Genomic DNA, 27,598 nt, shown 5'->3' on the forward strand with positions numbered 1-27,598 from the left:
GAGGGACTGGAAGCACTGCCACAGCCTCCTTTCTTGTTCGTTTCAATGCTATTTTAAGGGAATGGTTGTAACACAAAGTAGAAGCTGAAGGACAAAATTTTGGTCCAGATTAATCTGTTGTTGCTGGTTGAATGGGAAGACTTCTCCTTCTAATTTACTATTCTGAATCTAGCCTAGATTTGTTCAATAGCTGTGTCACTTGAGCCGGTTGTCACAAGATGCTCACAAAAATAGATTTCTCACTTATTGGGAGAAATATCAATACAGAGGCTAAGGAAAGAGTAAGCATTGCTAGAGGTAATGCTGCTACATCAGCCATGAAGCAGACTACAAAACCAAAGCGATAGAAAACTTAATTTTGCACTGCCTGTGTTCAACCTGCTCGTTAACCAGCAGTTCTCCGATTTTGGTACTTCTCCACTGCTAGGCCAAAGACAGCTCAGCATATTCTTCCCAGTAAAAAAGGATTCAAACAGAACCACAAGGAGTCTGAAACACGTATGAGAGAGAGAAAAAAAGAAATATTTTCCTTCTGAATTGAGAAGTATGAACCAAAAATTCAGGTAAGTCACAGAAAATAAAAATATATATAGTAAAAACCAAGATAGAGAACCGCAATTAATCTACTGACTAGGTGCTGCTCATTTCCTGCAGGGTATGTGCATGAGAACTGGCTGCAAGTACTTACGCAAGCTTGTCTAACTGCTCACTGCAGTGCAGTTCTTCCAAGGCAAAGAAATGGATTTTCACACTTCAAATGAGTAAATTATAATCAATTGTCACTCCCTCACCTTGGAGGAATTTGAGCTGTTGCTATCAGTCAGTGGAAGTCAGCTGTTCCCTAGTCTGGCCAGAAGTGCTGCACTCAGGAAAATCTTGGGAAGACAAATGATGCAGGAGAGGTCTGTGCTCACAAGAGGTTTAAGAAATGCTTTTCTAATCTAAACTTGCAGGCTTTACTTTCGCCACGGGCCACCTATCAGAGCAGGATTATCAGGGGACAGCCTCATCTACTTGGCCTTGCGTGGAATGGAGGTTGGACTAAATTACCTCCGGAGGTCAAATCGAGCCTAAATTATTCTGTGGCTATTCTCCAGCCTCCACGGCGATAGCTGTATCTGGAAGGAAGGTGGTCATGCCCACTCTGCGCTCACAGGGGAATCCGTCACACCAGGGAAATTCCTACTGAGGCCAAACTATGAAAGAAACGTTTATCTGATGCAAAAGTAATATAGACTATATTGAACATTTTTTGGTTTTCCTTTCCCCTCAAGTCTTCCAGGATTTAAAAGCTGCCAGGTCCAGCTCAGCTTTCATGTTAAAAAAAAAAAACTAATGATCCCTCAGTTAGGCCAGGGACTGAGCTTGGGTCACCGGCTGAATTAGGCTCTCCAGAGTCCGTCACAGCCTTCACCGGTTGTGCCCACCTGGCTGAGATGGCTTCTGCACTTGTCCACAGCAGGGGCTGTGGGGAGCGGAGCGAGGGGAGGGGAGGGAAGGACCGGGGGTCTGTGCAAGCCCACATCTGGGAGTGAACCTTACCCTGCTGCAGGGTTCGGTTAGCACAGCCCCCGCGCAGTTTTCATGACAGGACTTGGCTAGTGCAAAAATAGCTGGCACCAGGTCCAGCTTCTTCCCCTTCTGCTAAACGGCCCTTTCAGGCAAAAAGAAATCGACCCCACTGTACTCGGTAACATTTTTATCCTCCCTCCCCTGTGGTTCAGTGGTACGTAAGCAGTAATAAATCCCCATTTAAAGTGCTGTTGACTGCTTTAGAACTTCAGCGGTAAAGGAAATAAAGTAAGCACATAAGCATGTAGCCCTTGCACAGTTAAACATGGCATCTGCTGCTGGGTCTAAGTAAAAACATGGTTGACTAAGGAACTAAAAAATGTAATGCACTACTGTATGATTTATATCACGTGGATTCTTTTGTAATCTTTGTAAGTGGAAACCAGGAACGGGTGCGCATGTTTGCACAAGATGAGCAACAGGAACAAACTTCTTTTAGGATTCTCACTGCAATCAAAGCACTGGGGACAAGGGGAGAGTCAAAGTACACGAACATGCTTGAGCATTGGCATTTTTATGAAGAAGAAATATTGATTCTATAACGATATCCCCATAGAACATGCAGTTGGCTCACATAATACCAGCTGAGATGAGTCTGGTGATGATGCTACAACATAAATAGCTAATAAGGCATGGAACTCATGTTATTTCATGCTCGTATATTTTCCAAAGAGGTGATATTAGAATGAAGTCAATTCTACAGCTTCATAAACTTCAGCATCTGTTTCTTTTTTTCTGTTTGAAAACTTTGAACCTCACACAGGTTTGGAGGCCAGCTAGTAGGCAAGTAAATGTTGCTTTGTCATACCCAGCCTCAGGGTTTCTCATTAATCATTATGGGTTAAGATGTCTAACGTAAAATAGCAACAGCCTGAATTTCCACAGTACCCAACACCCAAATATTTCAAGTACTTACAAAAATGACTAGGTGAATTTGCATCGAACAGTGATATGCACCTTACCAAAAAGAAGCAAAGGCACCACTATTAGGATGAAATTTTTGATAGCGTTGCCAGGCTTATTCACTGCAGGGTTTTACACACGGGGCACGCTCACCATGGTTATAATCCCCACCTTACTTCAGCCATTTAGTAAAAGAGCCTCAGATTGCTCACCTACATTTCTGCAAATGCTGTAACAGTCCCCTGTTCTCAAAATTCATTAAGACAGTTTCGTATTTTCTTTAAAAATAATGTTGTCAGAGAAACAAAGTGAATGCTTGAACTGCTGCTTACCAGAAAGTCCTTTTTGGCTCTGTGACTGTGAACGCTTGTAGATGAGTGAACATTTTTTGAGTCAAACTAAAAAAGAATGTGGAAAAACCATTAGTGAGGCCAGAGGTGCCTGTGAAGTATCATAGAGGATATAGAGAGGTATATTAAAAAAGTGCGCGATTCAGCTGGGAAGATCAAAGAGAGCCAGATAACAGCCAGGGGACATCAGAGTACCATAGAAAGTTGCTGAGGACGTAGGAAAAGCCCGCATAGTGCTGTGGGACATAAGGGAAGTTGAATAAGATATGTATGTCAAGAAAGGTCCCAGGGTGATACAGAAAACCCAGAGGAGACATCATCATGACAGAGCTGTCTGAGAAAGCCTCGCAGTGCTGGAGATGCCGAGCCTCAGGATGATGATGAACACCAGAGAAGGCTGAGAACTGCTGGGAACACAAAAGACAGTCAGGTAACACAAGGGAGTGCTGCTGAATGCAGTTGCATCAAGAAGGGCTGTGACTGCTGTGTATAGCTACAGGATGTTTTAAAACAGTAAAGTCACAGTGTCCAGATTTATGGGGAATAACACATGCCGTGGCAGATCAGGACCAATAAAGGTAAATGAAGAGGCAGTTAGAAATATGCCAAGGAAAACCATATTATATGACCAAAAAAATTATATATATAAAAAATCATTGCTAGAGAGCACAAGGGAGAATCTGAAAATGTGTTCAGCAAAAGCTCCCCAGCCTTATGAACCTTCTTGGAGCAGCTGCTGTGCCTGAAGAAGGCTATAGCATGTTAGGGAATGAGAGAGCGACCGTTAAGATGCCAGACAACAGTGAAGCAGATTGTGAGTTGAATGACAAATGTGTAAACTGCTGGTTGCTATAAAGGGCCACAGTGTCAGAAAATGTTGGAGCCTGCTGTTCTACTTCTGGAGGCATCCAGGAAGAATGCAAGTTGAAAGAACACTGTATAAGTTGAATTGCATCAAGAAGCATCCGAAAAGGCCATGAATACCTTTAAGCCGGTTCAGTGGAGGGATCCAGACGAGGGCAGTGAATTCCTGGAGTGGTGAGCTATGCAGCCACATAGAAACCAAGGCGAAGCTGTGATCTCCCAAGGGCCCAAGATACCAGGAAAAAGCTCAGGAAAGAATGCAGATTGCCAGGGGGACTAAAGAATCCTGCATATAAACTAGGGACAACTGAAAAGCTGTGAGATCTGTCAGGAAGCACAGGGTAAGGTCACAGACTGAGACAACTCAGATGTCTGGTTTCACCATTTGACTCATAGAAGAAAGATGTGACCCAAGATAATCCTGCCTGCTTCTCTTTTGAGTGCAGAACAGAATCCCTTTCAGTACCGTCTTAAAGCGACGAATGCTTCCTGCTGAACAACCAACGCCATGTATGGAAAATAGCTATCTATCCTATGTCATTGTATGTGTTTAAACTGGGCCTTGGAAACCACACAAGACTAGGAGAGGGAAATGATTTCTTTGGGACAAGGGAAACTTTTCAAGGGCTAAGTTGTGCTTAGCTCTGCGCGCTGGCACAGGAGCCCCTTTGCCCCTCACGGCACAGCCACGCAGCAAGTCATCTCTGCATCACTGGTCTCTCATCATGAGTTTAAAAAATACTGAGAGAGAAAAACAGTTTTATTCGCACAACATCTTAACTCCAGAGCACTGGTCCTAAATCGAGTAATGTGGCCAATGTATTTATAATTCACAGCGCCGATGGGCTCTGGAGCAATGCCTTGCTGGAGCCTGGGCAGAGCGAGGGCCTCAGCCCCACCTGGCAACCCGGTTTTGCTGAAGTGACACTGTTTGAAACCGGCTCCTTGCTGCACGTCTTCCCGGGAGGACCGATGATCGATGATGACCGGCACTTCAGCAGCGCATCTCCCTCCCTCTCGCACAGCCCAGGCTCAGGAGAGCCCTGCAGCCTGCCTTGGGATGGGGGGGGGGGGGGGGGGGGGGGGGGGGGGGGGGGGCGGGGCGGGGAAGGGGGAAGAAGACAAAGAGTTGGTTTTTTTTGTAAGACCTGCTGCGGAAGGCTGAAAGCAGCCAGGTTTCCAACCCCTTTCCTTTGTTTGCCTTAGGTCTCTCAATTTCTATATCAGGCTCTGGTTCAGCTTCCATTAGCGCTTCCTCATCAACATCGTTAACAATGGTTTCCTCACTGAGGGTATCACTAGGATTATACTTACTGCCAGAATCCTCTGGCACAAATCACTGTCTGAGTCGAGCAGAGAAATAATTACCCTCAGATACTTCTCTGAGGAATGAGCAGAATACCTAATAAGATTTATGGGGCATCAAATTGATCCTGCTCTTAAGCAGAAAAGCATCCGCTCGCTGAACTTGACGTGGCCACCAAGGAGTGAGGAGATTCCTGCGTCAACAACAGGGGACATCTTCACCTCACCTGCAAGTGGCCTGCATTACCTTAATTGTGTTAGTTACCCTACATGTCTAAACAGCAAAGCACTTGTTTACCACTCTGGCCCTGGATTAGGTCATGGTTTCATTACCAAAAAAAACTACCAGTGTCAACAGATTCTTAGCTTCTGTGAAACTGGTCAGGCTGGAGCCAGGCACGGCAAGACTATCCTACTCAAAATTACCAGCCTTTGATTTGCAAACAGCCTTCAGACACTCCTGATCATATTCTCAATCTATAAGACTAGATTTGTAATGCAACCTACAACTCCAGAAGCTGCAATAGAACTGCTGGAAAATTTTCCCCACGTGTGAAGAAGAGTGTTGCCCCACAGAAGAGAAATAAGCAACAAGATTTACAGCAATTTGCATGTTTTTGCTGTTTGCAACTCTAGAGACAAGAGTTTTCCTCCTCTCCAAAAAGTAATCAGTCACTTTAGTGGCAGACATTCGCAAGCAAAGCTAATTAACTTTCTAGGTCCAGAAGGAGCCTCTCCCAAAAGCTGATAACATGTCTCAGTGGGGTAGGAGAAGGATAGTACAGTCCTAGCTAGCTGGGGGGGATCTCTGGAGAAGTATATATCATACAGATTTCTGTCTGCAAAAAACAGTAGTCCGCTAAGATCTGGGAGCTTCAAAATCCTTTCACTGCTGCTGGGAATTTAGTTCAAAGCAGCTGCATGTAAATGTTGCATAGCAAATGCTACGCTGGCAAATCTTTCTCATGATTCTGTTTTTAAATCAACAAGAGTAAACTATATAGAAGAGGAGCTAGCTTTAGGGCAGCCAGATTTACCCTAACTGTTTTAAAATAAAAGTGAAAACAACCCTAAGAAGGAAAAGAAAAAAAAAAAAAAGGATTTGAAATATGTATGAGCAGACAGACGAGCTGCCCTGCCTCATCTCTTTGTGCTGCATAAGGGGGACGCAGATTGGCTGAGTCCTTATACACAGAGATTGGGTACAGAGATTCCTCAGAAATGCAGCTGCTGCTCCCAGTGCCTCTCCCTCCCAGCCAAGAGTGGGTAAGAGGCAGGGACACGAGGAAGGAGGGTCAGCATCAGGCTGGGAGTTGCCTGAAGGCCCCTCGTCTTTCTCCAGGCCCTAAAACGATGGGAGAAAAACGTGAGTATTTCTTCCTTCATTCACATCCCTTGCATGTGTTCCTGGTATCTGTGTGACCTCTAAACTTCTGCCTTTTCTGAAAGAAGGGAGAACTTTGTCATTTGTTCCTGAAGTAGCAAGATCATTGCAACCTTTGACTGACTTCGTACACACTATAAAAAAGCAAGAAAAAAAAAAAAAAAAGAAAAGAAAGAGAACAGTAAAAGTTGCTAACGGAGGGAGAAAAACAGCAAAAATGCAATTGTTAGGACACATTTAAAACCTTGTTAGAAGTTACCCCTTCAACATAAAGCCACAGCCCTGGCATTTAATTTATATAGATATTCTCCTTGCCCCCACTCTTACACACTACCTAGATATCCTTTCATATTTTTAACGTGCTCCAAATCTTATGAAAACACTAAACTTACAGATCTGAGGTTACAATTTCTCTGCAGACTCAAGCCAACCGAAGGACCAGGTAAATACTTGCAGCCCCCGTGACAAGGATTGTAAGAGCAGCACCATGTTGGAAGGAAACCCTTCCCAGCACAGATCTTGGCTCTTATAAATGCTTTATACAGGCCTGCGAGCCCAATAGCCACAAAAACTCCGCATCAGACATCTTTTATAGAAAGCTGCCATACTCTAGACATCAAAGGAACGTGCATGCTTGCAGTTGTTTCAGGAACTGGCAATGCAAATACCTTGAATCCTCTTTTACACTAATATGACCATAATTTGGACCTCTGCCTGCACCAACCCTTGACCAAGCACAAACGCTCGAAGAGGAGAGCTTGAGGAGCCTGCAGAGGCTTAAGTCTGCTGTGCATTCTCGGCAACAGCTGCTTTGCACAAGGTTTTTCTACTGTTGTAACTCCAGGAAGGGGTATATAGGAAAACAGCTGCACCGCCATGGCTTCCAAGTTCTGCCCGCCAGCTGAGCTGTCCTCACTGGGCAGCAGCTGGCCTCCTCGCCGGCCTGCAGCTGAGGGGATGGAAGAAGCTGCTGATTCAGATCCACTCCCCCTGCTCAGCCCGTCCTACTTCTTCTCATGGAAATTCCCACCTCTTCAAATGTGCCAGCAGAGTGGCTCGTGTGGACACCCCCTAACTTACTTCGGTCAACCCGTGCCAGACTTAGCTTAAATGGACTAAGTAGGAGGGTTTTGCTAACACGGTTTGATTGAAGTGGGTTAAGGGGCACTCACACAAGCACCTCTGCGAACACATCATGAGAGGCCATTAACTCTTGGAAAAGGCAATGACAAGTGGCTGGGACTACCAGCCTCTTTTACCGACCCAGCCAAATCAAGAGTCCACTCAAATGAAGCCGTGCAACTTAAGGAACCGGCATGAATTTCCTTTGCAAGCAGCAAAAGTTACTGTTTCCCACAAGCCGTGCGTTGCCGCTCTCACAGCAGCACGGGGGAAGGGGAAGTGTGTTAGCCTTCCATTTCAGCAAGAAGTTGGCAGGGTTCACCTGCCAGGAAGGTCCAAGCTTCAGCATTACAGCAGGCTAAGAATGGCTCGTGTCTTTCTTTCTGCAGGCTGAACTGAGGAGGCAGCAATTTCCATCTGATCTGGGCTGAGACATGTAGTTTAGATTTAGAAGTCAACTTAGTTCAAAGCACCAAAAGCCCTTCCACCCCCGATGCAGTTGCGCTGCTCCAGAGGGCTGGGGAAGGTATGGCTATAAGCATCTGATCTCATTTAGCCGTTCTGGTGGTTTGTATTCTTCAATTACGTCAGCCACAGCAGCATGAACAGCACAGGTAAACCAGCCTTAAGTCATGCCTATCAAACAAAAAGCTTTTATTTTTAAAGATTAATGTAAGAAATCAATGTGCTTCCAGTGTGTGCCAGCAGATGATCTAACCCCATCTTAAGCATGCTCAGAAACTTTGCATAATGGTGATACGAAATCTATGAGCAGTTAATGCTAAGAGTGTCTGTCTGCTTCCAGAGTGCTCCAAATGCCGGTTCATGAGCTGGCTACCAGATGTGTTCTTCTTTTCCCTGAAGGCCATCACAAGGACTGCTATTTCATTCTCCAGTCTCAACAGTCAAGGCTGTGACAGTATAGAGTTTGCTCTCTTAACGTATATCTCTCTCATGACAGCACATTAATTTGAATATGTTACTACGCTGAAGGCACTAAACTGACCACTTAACGGGAAGGGATACATCCTTCTAGCCATCAAAAGCAAACAGCTTAACGTGAACACTGTCAGAATAGCATCCAAAAGTGAAAGGGCAGTTTCTACTAACACCAGGCTGGCAACACGGCCATACACGGGGACAGCTCTCTTGCTAGCGTAATGGCTATTGACATGCAAATACATTAGCCCCCTAACATATAGTAAGACTAGATCAGACCGTATTAAACAACAGGGTTTTTTTCTAATTGCTAAAGCAAACTAGGAAACAATGCTGCGTTGGGGAAGGTTATGGCTAAAATGTATGGCAAGCACGGACCACAGTGTGGCAAGGGCTGCGGGCTCCCCAGCGGCCCCGACCAGGGACGTGGTTGGAGTGTGTTTCCTTTCACAGGAGCAAAGGTACTGGGGGAAAAGGAATGAGGATAGTAACAGGCACCCAGGTCTCATCCTGACTTGAAGCTGTGCCTTGGCTGGGAGAGGCACCGGGATAGGGCCCTAGAATCCTGCTGTCCACATACACCTTTAATTGCCGAGAACTATATTTTAACAACCAAGTACCAGCCATATTTAATTATCCTCTTAGGACAGTATGAGTCTGGATCACTTGATAAGATGCTTGGGTGCAAAAGAAATAGAAAATTAGCATTGATGTGATTAACTACATATGGCTCAACCTGGCAAAACCACGAGCCAAGCTGTTTAAAACATGAAACCCATAGAAAGGAGAAGTATGTTTTGTGCTCCTTCAGGAGCTGCGGAGTGAAAACCTGTGGCTTGGTTTGGCATGTTATAACCCATCCAGGAGCACAAGCTGCTTCTGACTTCGGGCTTGGTTCTCATGGCTACTGAGATTCAGAAGCCAGTAAGATGTCAAAGACCTCAGATCTTACAGTACTCAAGATCTGTCTGCATCCTTATCCACATAAATGCCCTTTCAAAGAAAAAAAATAACCCTGTGTGATTGAAGTTTGCATCAGTACAAATCCCAAGCTGTTTTAGACCATACACACACAAGAATGGAATGTATAATCACCGTGCCCATGCCTTCTCCTTAACTTTACTGAGGGCTGGGTTGAAGCTATTTTGAAAGAAGTGACTATATCTCCTTCTTTAAGCATTAAACATTCCTGGCAGCAATAATTTCCCTGTAACTAACTCCTCATTAGCACTCTTTTAGACCTGTATAACTGTGCTGACTTTATGTTGCTCCTGGTCCAAGAACAGGATTATCATCTCAGCACCAAAGTCTACTCTTAATTAAACTGTTACAGATACAAATAAATAAATAAATCACTGAAATAAATGGAATGAGTCTGGATTTACAGTAGCCTGAGATCAAAGTTTGTCCTATTGTTTCCCATCAAATCCATAATTTAGTATGATAATGCACAATGTTCTATAGAAAGCTTCTTTTAGCTGGAAAGACCAACTTGTTTTACCCACCAGTAGTATGTCATGGTGACATCTAGATAACTGTTTTAATGAATTTAATACCCTTATCTGAATTCCTTATCAAGGAAAGAAAAATACATTTGCAAATAAGAATATGGCACCTGCCTTAGATTGAATAAAAGCATTAATGTGAAGAATGGGAAACCAAATATCCAACCCTGAGTGATGACGAGCAGATGCAGCTTCCGTGAACTTTGTAGGAGCTGCAAGAACTCAAGGTCTCTGTGGATGGTATTTTAAGATATAAAGCGAGGTCTTTTTCTACTATTTTCTTTCAGTTTGTCATTTATGCAAAGGAAGACACTAGGTAAAAACCTAAAAAAAATATCATGTGGAATCCAGATGCCTGAACATAACTATACGAAGCAGAACTTGCAGTGGCAATGCATGTAGAAGCTTGATCAAAGAGAGATCATTAATCATGTACATACAGGTTGGATGAGGGGAAAAGGCCTGAGGAAAAACCGCATGAAAAATCTTCATCACCCAAGTACTTACATTATTGCTTCATAGCTTTTTATGGCCTTAAATCCAAGCTAAAAAAGACATTATCTAAGGTGGTCCAGGGAATATAGCAAGGATATACAAGGAGAGACTGAGGAAAGGGTAAATGAGGTTTTATAGCATTCCAGATTTCACTTACAAGTGATGGAATGGCCATTAAGACCGCTGGAATGATTTCTTGCATGGAAGAAAACAGGAACTCAAGAAAAGAAAGCAAGATAAGTATGTATGTTTTAGCAGAATTCTTACCAACTGCTAAATTGTTATTGGCTGCATACCAAACACTCCACACAGTGATAAACAACTGTTCATTTTATTTCACTAAACAAAAAGTCCATTGAAAGATTTCTACTATTACTGCATTCAGTGGAGCTCACTTGAAAAATACTTTTGGACATACATCAAATACAACATACAGCTGAATAACTGCAGTGGTCTAAGTTACTTTTCAAAAATGTCAAGAAAATGTTCTGCTCTCCAGGCAAGAGAACAACACAGCGAAGCAGCACACTAACTATAGGTATGAGACGAATATTCCCTGAGGCTCAGAAATAGCTTCTTCTTTTAATTGCTGAGATTTCAGCAACTGGCCTTGCTTTCAGGGGAGCAGGAGGTGGGGTGGAGATGGTTTCACATACAGGCCCCCATTTTTGGTGGCAAGCCAGCAAAAACAGTAGGAATTCCCATATCCTGCCTTGCCACCAAAAAAGGTACATTTTCAACAGCTGTGTCAGCATAACAGTACATAAGGCCACACAGTAAACTGGAAAAACTAACTGATCTTGGTTAAAAAAATGTGTTACTAAAAATGGTGCTGCTTTTAATCCAAGCATCGGTTTGATCCCGAGTGCAGAGTTACAAACAGCTGTGGCCGCACAACGGTGGGGCCATAGGTGGTGGTGGTGACAGGGAAGACAAAATCCTTAAGATCTGCAGCCAGGAACAGGCTATGCAGAATTGTGCATCAGGCTGTATGTAATTGTCTTAGTGACACATCACATTTCCTTCAGAGGTAAGGCCAATTACGAAATCCGTCTCTCTGTTCTTTGCCCTGGCTGCTGCAGTTTGTCACCTCCAAAGTTGTGCACATATAATAGTTTTAGAAGCTGCACCCTACACTGGATCACAGAAATCATCTGGATTAAGGAGAAATAGATATAAAAAAGGGTTTGTTTTCTGATTTTGCTGTGTTGCATTAGTTCAACTGCAGAAATTGTGAATTACAGGGCTAATGACCAGCCATTGGCAAGCTCCTAAAACAGCTCTTGTGTCAAAAAACACACAAAAGATCCTGAACACTTGAGCCAAAATTAAAGTCCTCTGAAAAGCCACCCTAAGGTGCTTCGGACCTGACAGACTGGATTGGGATTCCTCCTTCAGAAAGAAAATATCCGTGTCCCACTTGAAAGCCTGTATCCAAATTTGGTGAGCAATGGTTCTGTGAAATGCATGTTAAAGGGCTTGTGCTCCCCACACCTTTCGTTTTCATGCATTTACATCCCCCACTTGTCTGTAAAACACCAGCAAAAATAATTCCTACTCTGCTGTTACAAATGGCTACCCAAAACCTAAAATAGTGGAGAAGCACTCCCTCCAGGTTACCTTCTGTGCTTGGGATAATTGCTTTAGGCTCTGTCAATACATCTCTCCCCTTTAATCAGAGCTGTTGATTATCAGCCTCTCTGAAAGGCAACTCTTCATGTTTCTGAAGCTGGGTTCTCAGGCACAGCAGCATCCAAACTCTGTAAGCAGTTCTGGAAAGAAGAAGAAGAAAAAAGAAGTCTAAAGTCTTTCCACTATTCATAGCCCCACTCATTGGTGCAAAGTCCTTTAACAGAATTGTTTAGACCACACAACACCTAAAACTCACAATTTATGAAAGTTTGGCAGCCTAATCACCACAGACTTTTTCAGAGCCGATCCCCACAGTAACAATTATTTTCTGCTTTACTGACTCAGGGAAATTAATTCTCGTTTTTCTCCCCTTACCTCCCATCCACCCTTTTATTTCTATGCCATGTTTCTTCATTCTCCCTCGCGCCTATTGTGCCTTTTGTGGTCAAAAACCCCACGTATTTCCCCACGGCGGGGCCTGCGTGATTCGTCCCCTCACGCGCAGATCTGCCCTAAACTTCCCGGGTTATTTGTTCAGCCACGCCGCTGAGGTTCGCTCCGTTCAGTAAAACGAGGGGAAGTGGAGTGGCTGTCAGGAGCTCCTGGGTTTCCATGGGACGCCACAAAAAGGAGCCCGGGACTGAGGTGTTCACGCGTTTGCTGTTATGGCGGCGGCTGCGCGGGCCCATTGGCGGCCGCCCACACGCTTGGGGTGGTTCAGGGACCAAAATCACAGGTCACTTCGGGAAAAGGGGGGTTAAGATGTACCAAAAGAAAGCGTGGATTTTTTTTATTCCTCCTTCTTTTCTCATTTCTTCGTGAATTTTAGCCAGTTTGACGTAAATGCTTTACGAACACATACGTTTGAAAAACTGAGTTCCCCAAGATCTTTATAATAAAGTTCAGCCTCTCTCTGAAATAACGGTTTTATAACTTTCAGCCTCTTTCTCAAATATAATTTTATAATTCCCAGCCTTTCTGAAGCCAGCAGCTGTCACCCAGCGCCAAGCGCTGCCCCGGCCCCCCCCCACCTGTGGCTGCCCTGGCTGCGACCAGAAGCCAATGAGTGGCTCCTAAATGTCCTTTTTGTGCAAGGTGGAGCCAACCTCCCGCTGAACAAGGGGCCCTCCAGCCCGGCAACACCGGGGAGAGGTTCGGCTGTGGAAGCCGGCCGAGCCGCCCTGCCCCCAGGGCACGGCCCTCACCTCCCGCCGGGCTGGGGCGGGCCCCTCGTCCCCACGCTGCCCCAGCATTGCGGCCCACGCCCCGTAGGCCTCAGGCCGGGAGCCTGAAGCGGAGGCGGCCCGCACCTGGCTTGGCAGAACCCCGCAGCCGGGAGCGCCCGGCTGCCCCAACGCCGGCGGCGGGCCTCGAACCCGTAAGCCCCGGGCGGCACTCGCGCCGCTCCCACCAATAGGTACCTTCACCTCCGCGATGGGCGGGGAGGTGCCTGCCGCCATCCCGCCGCGCCTGGCGGGGGCGCTGTGGTAGCCGCGCCTCCCGCCGCGCTGCCCTCTCTGCGCCCAGCAGGCCGCGCTCCGTTGGCGGGCCCACAAACTCCGAGTCACGCGGTTCGTGATTGGGCGGCAGTTTCCCACCGGCCAATGGGAGGTACCGGCTTGCAGTGACGCGGCGCCCGCCTTCGGCGCCATCTTGTCGGCGGCCGGGTGAGCGGAGCGCCGTGCTGGGCCGGCCCCGCCATGCCGCACTACCAGGCCTGGGAGGAGTTCACACGCGCTGCCGAGAAGCTCTACCTCGCCGACCCCATGAAGGTGAGGCGGGGGCCGCGCTGAGGGCCCCGCGGGCGGGCGGGCGTCCGCCCGCCCGGCGCGCTAGGCCCGGGAGGAGCGGCTGTGGGCTGAGGCGGTGGGCGCCGGCGGCTCCGGCGCTCTCGCTCTGTGTCCTGTGGCCGTCCGGGGAGGCGGGCGATCCCCTGAGCCCCCCCGGGCCGCCCTTGCCGGGCCGTGAGACCTCCCGGTGAGGATGCGTGTCCCAGCCGGGCCGTGGAGCCCCGCAGTCGCCGGGAGCGGTGCTGGTGGGGGCGGCCCCGGCTGCGCGCAGCTGGCGGGGGCGGCCGGCGGTTGGAAGGGTTTTTCGAGGTGTAGTTAGTTCTAGAAACAGCAGCAAGGAAGGAGACGCTCGCGGGTGCCCCACCTGACCTTCTTCCACGAAGCAGAAGGAAGTTCTTATTTAGCGCCCTAAAAACGAACATAGGGGACTGTGTCCCAGGTGTTACCAGCGGCAGGTGTGAACCTCGGGGATCGAACTTCAGAGACTTTGTGCTTGTTTACAGTGTACGTGTGTGTTAGAAACAGGGATGAAGGGTTCCGCTGAATGAAGAGCGCCCCGAGAATTGGTTGATTTTATGAGTTTACAAGATTGAAGTCAATGTCATTTGAATTTTTTTTCCTAAATAATGAAAAGAAAGCATTCATTAGGTCTTACACTGCATTGTTGCCTGCAGTGTCATTTCAGACTGGAAAGTGTTAGCCTCCTAAAAAGTAATTGCTCTAGGAATTAACTTCTTGGTAAATGACTGCTTTTTGGTTTTGGTAACTTTTTCAGCAGGACAGTTTATGCACATCTTAAAAGTAACTTAAGTCTTCAGAAAAAGCATTATGATTCAGCTAAAAGGCAGCACAAAAGGTAATGTGGGACTGGTATGCCTAAGAAAACTTAAGTAAAAAAAGGCCTAGTTTCCTTCACCAAAAATAGGAGACATGGGGAAACCTTCTGAAGTAGTATTTTAATGTCTACCTTTAATTAGCATAGCTGACCACTTCATATCTACTGATAATAAAATTGTCCTGGTTTACCTTTTTATGCTCTGTAATATTCAATTAAATTAAAGAGGAGTGAAGTCAGTGCAGTCGGGTGTTGCTCTTCCCCTTTCTTTAAGGGGGGTGTGTGTGTGTTGTCTCCAAAGGCAATCTCTTCCCATCTGTGGCAATAAACTAGTCTCTTTATGAAGGAGTTTATATAGACCCCAGAGTCACAGCACGAGCACCCTCCTTTTAATTTGCCAGAGAACTAGCCTGAGGAGCTTCTGTATGTAGTTGGGCTTGTCAAGAAACTGAAGGAAGGACAAGAATTATGGGAGATGAGCATGCAGTCTTTGTGAGCTAGTGAAGCTAGGTAGTGAGTGATCTTACCTTTTGCAGGAGCAGGTTATCTATCAAGTCCATGCCTGCTGCTTGTGGCAGCCTCTCATCCTTTTGGGCCTGCTCAGTCGAGAGATGTGCTGTTGTTACACAGCTGCTGTGGTCAGAAGGTGACAGTTCTTAAACAAGAAGGATAAATCTGTGATGAGATGCATCTTGGAGAAGGAATTGCAAGAAATGTTTTCCAGTCAAGGAGGTTGTTGAACATTAGCATGGGTCACTCTCCACAACAGATAACCTGTTTATAGTGTGAGTTCAGAATGCTCTCAAAAGGACATCTTGCTTTGTTTCTAGTTACTGATGCTAGCTGAGGCTAGAAACCATAGATACAAAGTCACTGTTGGCCAGTTCTGCATTCAGGAGGAAGCATTTAATGCTCAGTCAGTTGCTGAGGATGTCGATTTTTATCTCCATGGCTTTGAAAGCTTTGGTGGTTTGAGGGTCCAGAGGGACTGAGGATAGCTTAAAGCTCAGGGCAGGTGATTATAGTAGTAACTGTTTTATTGAGAGGTTGAATGCTTGCTTTCAGACTTCAAATTGAGCCTTACTGAATTTTGAAAACAATTTAATTTGAAAGAGCTCTCTTCAGTCTTCTGATTTTAATTATTCTAAAAGTGTTATTCTTTTTTATTTTCCTTTTCCACTTGCAAAAATATTAGAACACTTAAAATCTCTCTGCAGGCTGTAGTGCAGCTATTGAAGTAACTGCAGTGGCTGGAAATAAAACTGTTTTACATGATTGTTTAGCTACTGTAGAAGAAGAAGTAGTAATGTTGAGTTTATCCCACTCAGTTAATCCCTGTCAAGTCTTCATATAGAACTACAGGTTTTTTAAGTGTTTCAAGCTTATGAACACAAGCTTCCAGTTAGTTTTTCTGTGTGATATATAGCAAGTGGATGTCTTGTATTGACGTGAATCATAGCTTTATCTTGCCTGTCACTGAGGTCTCTGCAGCTGTTACAGAATGCTCAGGGTTGGGAGGGACCTCTGGAGATTATCTCGTCCAACTCCTTGCTAAAGCAGGTTGCACAGTCATGTCCAGGCAGATGTCTCCAGAGAAGGAGACTCCACAGCTTCTCTGGGCAGCTTGTTCCAGCGCTCTGTCACCCTCACACTGATGGTCTTCCTTGTGTTCAGAAGGAACCTCCTGTGCTGCAGTTTGTGCCCTTTACCCCTTGTCCTGTTGCTGGGCACCACTGAACAGAGCCTGGTCCCAACCTCTTGACACTTGCACTTAAGGTGTCTGTTTGCATTGATAAGATCCCCTCTCTATGTCATTGCTGTATTTACAGTGGTTTTGAACATGCCAAATACTAAGCTTCCTGATGCTGCTGTAATACCAGTTTAACATGTTAGACAGGGAAATGTGATAATTCAACTTCCACACCATCCTAGCTGTAGGACTAGTGGCCACCAGAGCAGTATGTAATAGTAGTAAAAGGTATTGTGAAGTTGGGCAGATTTCTCTCAGATATGTTCTGAGACTTTTTAAGAATTAACATCTATAGTTAACATGTTTGTCATTTCAGGTGCGGGTTGTTCTCAAATACCGACATTGTGATGGGAACCTCTGTATCAAAGTAACCGATGATGTAGCGGTAAGTACAGAATATATTCCTCTTTCAGGGCTTATAGTACCTCTCTCAGACTTGCCTTTTTCTGTCAGTCAACTTGGGAGCTCTTAGCCACTGCCTTCAGAGGACCTCACAGTATTCTCAAAACTCATTGTGCTCCGCCTTGCCTAGTTGATGTGTCTGTGACTGATGCTGACCTGTGGTTCAACTCTGTGTGGCTTAGGAAAAATTCTAGCACCTCCAGTGTTTTTTATGGGTGAAAACAGAATTACTTTAGAATTCAACGAAAACAAGCACTGCAAAAATCTTGGACTATCTCTCTGTCTGAAAATGCTCTGTGGCACGACATCAGTAGTTTCTGCTGAAGCATTTTAGGAGCATCTTCAAACAGATGTGTTTACTAATGTGAGTGCGGTCCTTTTTATTTGCTCACAGTGGTGGCAACTTCCAGCTGTAGGTTAAGCTCCTTGGTGATGATGGACTGAGTGACAAGATTCGCTTGCAGTTCAGAGACCCTATTTTCTGAGATACTGTTACAGTGTCAGTTATGCATTCAGTAAAACTTCCGGAACTAACATGGAATTCTGCAGTGCCCTTCCAAGGGTTGCTGTACAAGGAGATGGAGCAGCTGTGCTTACAGGTTGCCCTTGTTCTGAATAGTCTGGGAGGGTGTTTAGAAGTGTGGGAGGGGTTAGAATGTGAGGTGATGGGCAGCAGGTAGAAATGCACTGGCATACGTGCTGATATGCATGCTGGCACCAAGTTCTCGGTGCTAGTGATGTTATAGCCGAGTTGCAACAGCAGTCTGCCCTTCTCTTATCCTCAGACTTGGAAAAAATCCAATTTCTTTCCAGGAAAAGTAGTGTGGCATTGGTGTTCCCAATAACCTGGGAGCGATGTGAAACGCCAGTAATGACGCTTCTTGATAGGATAAATAGGGCTTAATACAGGTGAGATGTTGAGTATGGGGCATTGATAACAGGGGGAAGCGAAGGGCAACTTAGTTGAAGTCTTCCGTGGGGAAGCTGGAGTCTGGTGATTCACAAACATGAAATCTTTTCAGTTACAGGCCGCCTTGCCTGCTTCCAGTCACAGAAAGCTGTTACACCAGTACAAGGGCAGGGGATTAGGTTTGGTTTGGGTTCTCTGTGTTTTGGTGTTTTGGTTGGTTTTTTTTTCTAAAGGCTGGAAGGGAAGTTTTCCTTGATGCTTAATCTGTAGAACTAATACAGCTGAAGGAAAAAACAGACTGTTTTGTACTGTTTGTTTCTGAATTAAAATAGGAATTTAACACTGGCGAAAGTTGTTGTGTTGACAGCACTGAAGAATGGAGCACTCTGGGGTGTTTTTTTCCATTGTTTAACTGCCCAGGCTGATTTTACTCATGCTGTACAGGTGTAAGAAATTACTTAGTCTGCAAAAAACCCAACCTAAGGGGTCTTTCTATGTGTTGTGGTTTAACTCCAGCTGGCAACTAAGTACTGTGCAGCTGCTTGCTTGCTCCACCTGCTCCCTTCCCCCAGTGGAATGGGAAGGAGAATTGGAAAAAGGTAAAACTTGTGGGTTAAGATAAGAAGATGTAATAAATGAAATAAAATAGAATGTAATACGATTGTGATGAAAAGGAGAGAGAGGAATAAAACCCAAGGGGAAAACAAACAAGTGTTGCACAGTACAGTCGCTCACCACCTGCTGACCGATGCCCAGCCAGTCCCTGAGCAGTGATCGGTGGCCCCTGGCCAACCCCTCCTCAGTTTATACACTGAGCATGACGCTCTATGGTATGGAATATCCCTCTGGCTAGTTCGGGTCAGCTGTCCTGGCTCTGCTCCCTCCTGGCGGCTTGTGCATCTGCCTACTGGCCGGGCATGGGAAACTTGAAAAGTCCTTAATTTAGAGTAAGCACTACTTAGCAACAACTAAAAACATCAGTGTGTTATCAGTGTTACTCTCACACTAAATCTGAAACACAGCACCCACAGCACTCTTCCAGCTACTAGAAGATTAACTATTCCAGCTGAAACAGGACACTGTGATAAGTCACTGGCATATTACTCTTGCTCCTTTTGCGTTTACAGGCTTGTCACATAAAGGAGTTCCTTAATCAGGTAGGATTGTCTTAGAAACATTTTGCTTGGAGGAGGGAATCCCCTTCAGTGGGAAATACTGAACTGATATGTCACTGGCAGTGTAATATTAAGGACTGCAAAAGGCAAAATAAACTTACTTTCATAATATAGAGAGTAGGAAGGTAAGTTCAGGTTTAAAATCTGGTTCTACTTTCAGACAACACAGAGGAGTGCCTTTACAGCTTTAACCCCAAGTTCTAACACTTTTTCTGAGAGAGGAGAAAACAGAATAAATCGTGAGCTTCCCTATTTTTCAAAACGGAAGGCATGCGCCTTCCAGAGAAACTTAAATGTAAACACAGATATGTGCATGTATTTTAAAACAGGGTAGATGTATGTTGGTGTTGCCTCATGGAAGCAGCGTGCCACAAATAAACATTTAAGTACTTACCTTGTTTTGTGTGTTCCGAGCACAAATTTATTGCAACTATAAACAGGATAAAAACAGTTCAAGTGAAATCTGATATTAAGCAACTTTCTCTTACAGTGTTTGCTGTATAGAACAGACCAGGCACAAGACGTAAAGAAGATCGAGAAATTCCACAGTCAGCTAATGCGACTCATGGTGGCTAAGGAATCCCGCAGTGCTGCCATGGAAACAGACTGAATTGCTGAAAATAAAATGAGTGCTCCGGTCATATTTCACTGGAAGAAAATATCTCTTGGATTTGAACGAATACTGGGACAGGAGATGCTTTTTTGTACTGAAGTGGACTGACGACAAGCCTGAAGCATTTCCCTCTGACCCTGCCAGGCTCCACTTTGGAAAACTAGGAAAATACATGCTTTCAATTGAAAGCTTATATTTATTTTTGGGAATTGAACAAGAAACTATTCTTACACATTAGGTATGCTAAGAAGACAAGTAAATATTTTAAATCTACAGTACTTTAGTCTGAATTTGATAGGCTGTAAGCATATTTCTGGAAAGTTACTATAAAATTTCATATAGATTTCATTGTGTTTCATACCTTATGCTGGTGTATTCTCACAGTGAGAAGGTTTATTAAACTGACTAATACTGTAGCATGGTGACTGGATCTAATAATATTTACATAAATGATATATATCAGTGGGCTTTAGAAGAATGGGTGTTTTCTGAACTTAAATGTTTAAAACTGCCAGTTTGTATTACCATTGTCACTAGAAAGATTTTAGCTTTTAGTATTGATTTTGGTCATAAGCTGTGCAACATTATCTGTGATGCAGTTTATAGAACTGTTATATTGGCTAAATAATTGAAATTCTGTATTTTAAAAATTAAAGTGAAACTTTGCTTAAATATTGCTAGAGATCAGTGAGAAACTGGGAGTTTATTTTCTGTTTATGCAAATATTGATGTTAAAAAAACAGTTGGTGGCTTTTTTCTGTACTTGAACCCTTTTATACTAGCAGGGAGACCTTTTCCCATCCTTGCTTCAGGCAGAGTTGAAGTATGTCAGCAAGACAAATTCTAGAAGCTCTTGCCTATTATGTTAATAGCAAAAATGCAACCAAACAGTATCCAGATTCCTTATCTTAGCAGCTTGCTAACTGTGCATTTTCAAATGTTACATGTGGCAGATGAATGTCAGCCAACTGAATAAATGGATGAAAACCAGCTTAATAAATACTTAAATACCACTGTCAAGAAGAGACCAGTGCTCCTGTGGCTTAGATTTGTTTCTCATTGTTACCTCCAGTAGGGTGATGGAAGCCTTAACTGTCTTTTGCAAAGGCTCTTTACTTGAAAACTCAGTAGCTCAAATTAATACTTGCTTTGACTAGATCTTCCATACATAAAACCAGATGAATATTTTAATGTAATTATCTATTATACTGGGCTTTTCCAGGACTAGTGTTTTGTGTTAAACCAAGCCATGGAAGTAAAGCAGGGCCATAGAAGGACTTGTCAGTAATGGCATTTTTATGTAACAAAACAATCTACTTAAATAGCTACCTGCTGTCACTTACATAAAAACAATTGAGCTACTCTGAACAGTGGAGTTCCCGTGTCTGCCAAAGGCTTGGAAGAAAACCCGGGCTTGAATATTGCATTAGAGTCCCTTTCAGCTAAATATAGTGTTGCGTGTTGTTGGAAAATGCAGTGCTAAATTCCCAGTGACTATTCATATTCTGGTCTACTGGAGTGACTGGTATGCATGTAACACTTTGCATTTTGAATTGGCTTTTGAAATACAAATAAATGCAGAGAGAAGGCCAAACTTTGTTCTTAGTTAAACTTTAATAAGGTACTGTAATGTTGAAAATTTTCCTTGGTGCTCTGATTTATTTTCTTAATATTTGCAATAGTATATTAAGTAGTTAAACCATTTTTGTCTAAAGCACTCTTCTGCAGGATGAATTGCTGCTGCACGGTGTCATACAAATGAAGATTTAAGCTCTTAAATTGGCAGGTGAAAAGGCTGCAGCTATTTTAATGTGATTTTTGGACATCTCATAAACTGGTTTGGCATGTAGATGTCTTCTGTGAGCTGAGGTACAGGAAGGCCTCAGTGGTATTTTCTTGTTCATGGAGGATAAAAGTAGAGGGAAGACCAGACAGACTTGGTGTACTAAGTGGCTGAATGGCTTAAGCAATATACTTAAGCAGGTTTTAGAGGGAGGCAATTACAGTACTATATATTAGAGTAGCAGTTGTTAAGCAAAAGAGGCAGGGAAATGGATTTTTTTTTTTTCTACATTCAGAAATTATTTCTGTGAAACCATAAGGAAATATTAATGCTGCTTTTGTAAGAGTAAGTGTTGTGAAGCTTGTTTTCCGTATACTCACAGAAAAACTAGGGCGGTTCTGTGCAGTCGTAACGCGCAAGAATATTGATAAAGCTACTGCTTAAAAAAAAAGCTTTTGGACAGGTACTTCTCAACTTTGTCCTGGAATTTTCAGCAACTTCAATACTGTGTTCATGGGGTGGTAGAAAAGCTGTGAACTCAGCTCCTGCTTTTTGTGCTTATACTCTTGTTGGGAGTGTGCATGTGTAGGTATGTACACTGACCAGTTTCCTAATAGAATTTTAGCGCGTTAGTCCCTCACGTTGCCAACTACTTGAATGTGTCCACTGGTATGTGATGAAAAAATCGGCTTAATGTGGCTGCCGCACCAAAGGGGCGGTTGAATGCGTTGCATGTGAAGCTCTGCGCTTGGCAGCCCAGCATGTCAGCAAATGCTTCTAATCACCAGCTGGGAGTTCCTGCCAGTTACAGGCTGCAAACAGGCAGTGCCGGAGCGGGTAGGCAACCTGTGCAGCTGTAGATGGGTAACTTTGGCAGAAGTGGAATGCTTGGGGGGCGGGGGGGGGGGTGTGGGGTGGAAAAAAGACATTTTCCCTTGCTATATATCTAATGTTGTTGCTGCATGTTAGTTATCTTCAGTAATTGATCTGTTTTGTGATAATAGTTTAATAAAGAATATGGGTCTTGTTATAGCACAAAGAAATTGAATTGGTTTACCCATGGAATTTATTCTGGTTTTTCTGGTGTTCTTCCTGAATGCTCAGAGTGTCTTGATTATGGTTCTTCCTTGTGCACAGCACTGAAGCTGGCTTTGTGTCTGAGCTCTCTTACATGCAACTGCATCACTTCTGTTTTCTTTTAGGGGTTTTAACCCTGAGCTTCCCTGTGTGTAGTCCATTCTGTAAGTGTGTTCTGGATTACAGGAAGATCCTTGAATTATCTGTAGAAGTGAGAATTATGGTCACAGGTCTTTGTTTTAGAGATCCTTATGAAAGAGGCCTTTGTTTCCTCTAAAGTCCTGACCTACCGCTTTAAAGAGTGACAGATTTGTTCTGTAAAATTGGATGCTTTGGTGCCTGAGTCTGTCAAAATGGGAAACATAACTGAAGCCAAGCAGGTGCTCTACAAAATGTTTTAACTTGTCAAAATAATTGTACTTCATCTTGGTAAGTTCCTTCCTGCAGTACAAATGTGGGTAATATTCAACATTTTGCTGTAACAAATGCGAAGAAACCCCAGGTTCTGCCAGATGTGTTCAGTCACTTAGATTGATCGCTTATTACCATAGATTGATCTTAAAGGATTGCATCATCTGGAAGGTGTGTTAGCCCTCCCGCTCTAGGCAGAACAAATCTCACCTCCTTTGTGTTAGTAACACACCATTAACCCCGCAATGCACCTTAGCTTTTTTCACTTCTGGCTTATGGGAAGATAAAACTAACAGAAACAATACTGTAACTGCCTTGTAAATGAAGTTTGAGATCTAAAGTGGAAAAATTTAATATATTAACAAATAAGTGGGAGCTTTCTGTATAACTTGCCTAAACTGCAGCTTCTGCACAATCAAATTTCCATCAAGAGTCTGAGCGTTACTGGGTGACCTTAGGCAACAGGAGCTTAGCTGAAAACTATTATTCTTTGTACAGTGCTGTGTGCTGGGTAACTTTTAAATCTAATAGACTGAAACAAAGTTCTTTTGGTCAAGCCTGTCTAAGGAGCCTTCTTGTTAGATAACTTTCTTAAAGGATCTTCACTTCTTTTTTTCTTTTTTTTTTTTTTTTTTAAAGGAAACTGAAGAAACTGCATCTGCTTTCTTGCTGAAGTTATTAGTGATTTGCTTCTCAAGATGTGGGGGTGTCTAGTCTGAAAAGCTGATACCACTTTAAAGGTAGATGCTACATGACTCAGAACAAATGTTTGTTTACAAAGAGTTTATCTTTTACAAAGGCTTTGAGAGTTCAAGGACTGGTATTTAAATATAACCAAAAGTTGGAATTGTCTTTGTTGCTGGAGTGACATAAAAACATGCCTCTCATCTCTCATTACTTTTACAATAAGTACAATCTTTAGACTGGCTTCCGGATAAAACCTCACCACTTCTGTGCTGGGCTCAAGTATTACATGTGAATTACTACACGCTAAAGGCAGATGTGGGCTTTTTGGTCTGTGGAAATGTTATTTTTGAGCTGAGAATTACGTATTTTAGAAGCAGATTTGTTACTCAGCAGAATACAAAGCATGGTAGCTTGCTAAATCCTGCTTATTATGCAAGCTTGTGTAGGTCCTGTAACTGTTCTAACAGAGTAAATGCTCTCAGGAGAATGTGGGCTTAAACCGGACCATGTAAAACTGAAATGTGTGGGAACTAAGCAAATAAAAAAAATGGTCACAGCATGATAGCAGAGTTAACTGCCTTCATGCAAGTACAGGCCCTGCTGTTGAACATAGTCTTTGTTTCTGGTGAAGCTACATGCTTTTTTTCTTACGTTGTGGCAAAGTAAGTTACAGGTATGTGTTCTTGGAGTCCTGTAATGGGAATGCAATTACTTTTGCCATTCTAAAAACCTCTTCAGTCATGAGTGCCACCTCTGAGTGCTCTTCCGTGGAAATGCCCAGTCTGGCAAGAACCAGTGTGCTCAGCCTGTTGGTATTCCTCGTACAGATAGTGCCTAGATGTTGTGAATGTTGACATTCTAAGAGTATAGTGTTTCTTCTAAACTGCAGTGTTGTTATTTATGAAAGTGGGTTTTATTTAAATCAAGACCAGCTCTGAGGATGTTTTGCTTTGTTTTTGTAGCAAATTTTAATTCTGTGCTCTCATTCTTCTGTCCCCTTTGCTGTGGCAATTCTTAGTCATTTTGTTAGAACTTGAAACATCAGTCATACCGAGAGGTCTGGAAGAGATTGGGTTTTTTATTTCTTTTGAAGTTGTGTCTGCATGTTGAGTTTGTTTTTTGTCTAGAAGTGGTATCTGTTTGTAAAAGGACTAGTCTACATTGTTCTGCTTCTACTGAGCAGAATCTTTCTGAGAATAGGCATGTGTTTACAGCAAGATTTCCAAGACCGGTTTCTTGGAGAGGGGGTTGAGTTTTTGGGACACTTACTGAATGGCTTTACTGGCTGATAGTGAGCAAACGTGAATTTGCTGCTCGCATTGGCTAGCAAAAATACATATTTTAACTGGATTGCTCATGCATGTAAATACAGCCATCTATAATACAGTTCTGCTATCATTATGTGGCTAAAAGATGAAAGGCTTGCCTCAGGGCACTGACAAATGAGCTCTGGCAAGCTAACTGTGTGGCTTAAAGATGTTCCCTCCCAAAGGCATCTGCTCCTCTAAGGAGTTAGCAGGCAGGAGGATGAACTAATGCCTCAGACATCTCAGTCTGAAAGTCAGTGTCTTTAAATTGCCATAAAATATACCTTTTAAATTTGGGGGCAGGAGGAAAACTGACCTTTTCGGTGAGTGATTGACGGTTGGGGTTTTTTTATTTAATTTTTTAAAACACATTTGCTGTGGCAGTGCTACCATATGGCAGCGGGCAGTAACCAAAGAAATAAACAAGATTCACCAGGGATTGTACGTTTGTGCCCAGAGGCAAACCTCCTCTGTGTTGGTCACGCAGCAGACCCACGTAACACCTGACTGTATTTAAACAGGCAAATAACTACCCATGTTTTTAACAGAGCAAACAGCTGCTTTGCAGATAGCTTCTTAACCACTGCAGCAATATTCCCTGTTAATCATCTAGTAAGTGTGCAAAGACTGAGAGTCAGTACTGCCTTTGGTCAGTGTAACAGCTGGCTGCCTGATCCCTGTTGTCTCTGTTGCACTGATTCCAGCGTGCCTCGGAGCCTCAGCTGAACCAGTTCAATTTACCAGCACACCAGAAAACCCCTGAAATGTTCTGGAGAGCTGGTGGTTTGGTATCCTGCCTAGTTCATGTGCTGAGATGGCTTCATAAAATGTCAAATGTGTGCTACAGGGAGAGAAATGGAAGGGCTGAGAGCTCCCAAGAAGGGTAAGGATAATGATGGAAGCTAAAGAGACAGCAGGCTTAGGCTGCCATGGAACCACAGCCTAAATAACTTGCACCTTGTAATTTCCCTGACTTGCTTGTAAAAACCTCCTGTCTGTCCCATTAAATGCTCTGTAATGTACATGCCATGCAATATTTACCTAAAAACTAGATATGTCTGAATTTGTTTCTGTATCGTTCTAATTCATGTGGATAGTGCTGAAAGTCTGGAAACAAAGACTGAAGGTGGTACTTTCATTAAAGGCCTGTAACAATGATAAGCCTCTCCAGTGGAGCAACTGGAACTGAGCACATGGTACGAGGTGAGGATTATATCATGAATGTATAGAACTGGGTTGTAATTCTTGTATTGATGTTGGGGCAGGGGCTTAAGAAGGAATCAGCATGTGGAAAGGCATGTGACTGCAATCATAATGGTTCAGTGTGCAGCAGCTCCAATCCAATAAATAAGAATTTAAGGTGCCTCCAGAATACATCCAGGTGGCCAACCCTTGAAACACAAATACTGAAACACTTCTGGATGTGTTTTCACTGGTGGTGAGAATGGACTATTGATTTCACAGTCAGAGAAGAGTGTTTTCCTTCCTTATTCTTCTGTGTATTAAGCTTCCTTCTTTTCTGACTCTGCAGTCCTTTCTTATTTTTCATTTGTTTTAAACTTACTCTTTCTCTTCAGATCTTTGTGTTCCTCTTATTTTCCCCTGTATAGTTGATCATGGTGACTTTTTGGTTGGCTTGGGGGAAGAGGGTTTTTACATAGTTGCACTTTTACCACCTTCTACTTGTGGGTGTTAATAGAGGATTTCATTCTCAAATCTGAGCTTCAGTACAGGGAGATCCTGCGTTGTCACACTTGCAAAGAGTATGTGTGTAGGTGTCACAGAGGCATTAGTTATAAACTGCATGCCTGACTTCCTTATACTATTATTGGATAAGAAAATAGTTTTTCTGGATATCAAAAAGAGCGCTTAGGGTTTACGTAATTAGAAGATCCTTCAGCTCAAGCTCTGTGTTGGAGGATGTACCTAGATTGTAGCAATTCATTTACTTTCCTGTAATTTGGTTTGCATACTACTTGACATTGTTTGATTTGGCTGATGACTCTTCGCTGGTCTACAACTCGTAATGATTAGATATCAGCAACTTTCCATAATAATTTGTCATAAATATCTTGTTTTTAAAAAAATCATTCCTTAATTGTAAGATAAAAGCTGTTCTCCAACCACATCTGCTGTCCGTTTCTCTGTGCTTATATGGATCTTTGTCAAACTCGCTGCAGTTCCCCTCACACCAGCAGTCCCTTAAGTTTCTGTCATGGCCATATCTTCCCCCTAATTTCTGTTTGCTGTAACAAACTCCAGCTGCTCTAAAGGTGAGTATAATGCTGCGTTATGTTCCTCTACCTCAGCTCAAGACTCTAAAGCAAAAATAATTTCAAGAAATGCCAGACTATGGAGTTGCTAATGTTTGCCATTTCTCTTATTTAGAATCATAGACTATCTCAAGTCCCTGCTCCTTGCAGGGCTACATAAAACTAAACCATGCGACTAAGAGTGTCATCCAGATGCTCCTTGAATTCTGACAAGCCTGGTGCCATGACCACTTCCCCAGGGAGTCTTCCAGTGACTGACCACCCTCTCAGTGAAGAACCTTTTCCTGATGTCCAACCTGAACTTCCCCCGGCAGCTTCATTCCATTTCCTCGTGTCCTATCAGTGGTCACCAGAGAGAAGTGATCAGCACCTCTCCTCCGCTGCCCCCCTGCCGTGAGGAAGTTGTAGACTGTGGTGGGGGCACCCCTCAGCCTTCTCCAAGTGACCTCAGCTGCTCCTTGTAAGTCTTGCCCCTGAGGCCTTTCACCATCTTAGTTGCCCTTCTTTGTAGTTT

The 27,598-nt window shown here is 43.7% G+C and overlaps 2 protein-coding genes across 2 annotated transcripts in view; both read left to right on the forward strand.

The window, feature by feature from the left end:
• Positions 1 to 13,690: 13,690 nt before the first annotated feature.
• On the forward strand, positions 13,691 to 22,377 carry SRP9 (signal recognition particle 9). The gene is made up of 3 exons (XM_037405496.1): positions 13,691 to 13,843; positions 16,763 to 16,831; positions 19,424 to 22,377. The coding sequence occupies exons 1-3, from the start codon at positions 13,772 to 13,774 to the stop codon at positions 19,541 to 19,543; spliced, it is 261 nt and encodes an 86-aa protein (XP_037261393.1). The 5' UTR covers positions 13,691 to 13,771; the 3' UTR covers positions 19,544 to 22,377.
• Positions 22,378 to 25,515: 3,138 nt separating this feature from the next.
• The window catches only part of EPHX1 (epoxide hydrolase 1), a 37,355-nt gene continuing 35,272 nt past the window's right edge, over positions 25,516 to 27,598 (forward strand). The window contains 1 exon segment of the mRNA XM_037405495.1: positions 25,516 to 27,544. The gene's annotated coding sequence lies outside the window, so the exon portion shown is untranslated.

This window comes from Falco rusticolus, chromosome 12 (genome assembly GCF_015220075.1).
Source record: "Falco rusticolus isolate bFalRus1 chromosome 12, bFalRus1.pri, whole genome shotgun sequence".
In the NCBI taxonomy this organism is placed as follows: Eukaryota; Metazoa; Chordata; class Aves; order Falconiformes; family Falconidae; genus Falco; species Falco rusticolus.

What these genes read in the sequence shown, in the direction of transcription:
- SRP9 (XM_037405496.1), top strand. Translation starts at nt 13,772, where the DNA reads ATGCCGCACTACCAGGCCTGGGAGGAGTTCACACGCGCTGCCGAGAAG. An exon ending in ACCTCGCCGACCCCATGAAG is followed by an intron (nt 13,844 to 16,762) that starts GTGAGGCGGGGG and finishes TTGTCATTTCAG; the next exon opens with GTGCGGGTTGTTCTCAAATA. An exon ending in AAGTAACCGATGATGTAGCG is followed by an intron (nt 16,832 to 19,423) that starts GTAAGTACAGAA and finishes TTTCTCTTACAG; the next exon opens with TGTTTGCTGTATAGAACAGA.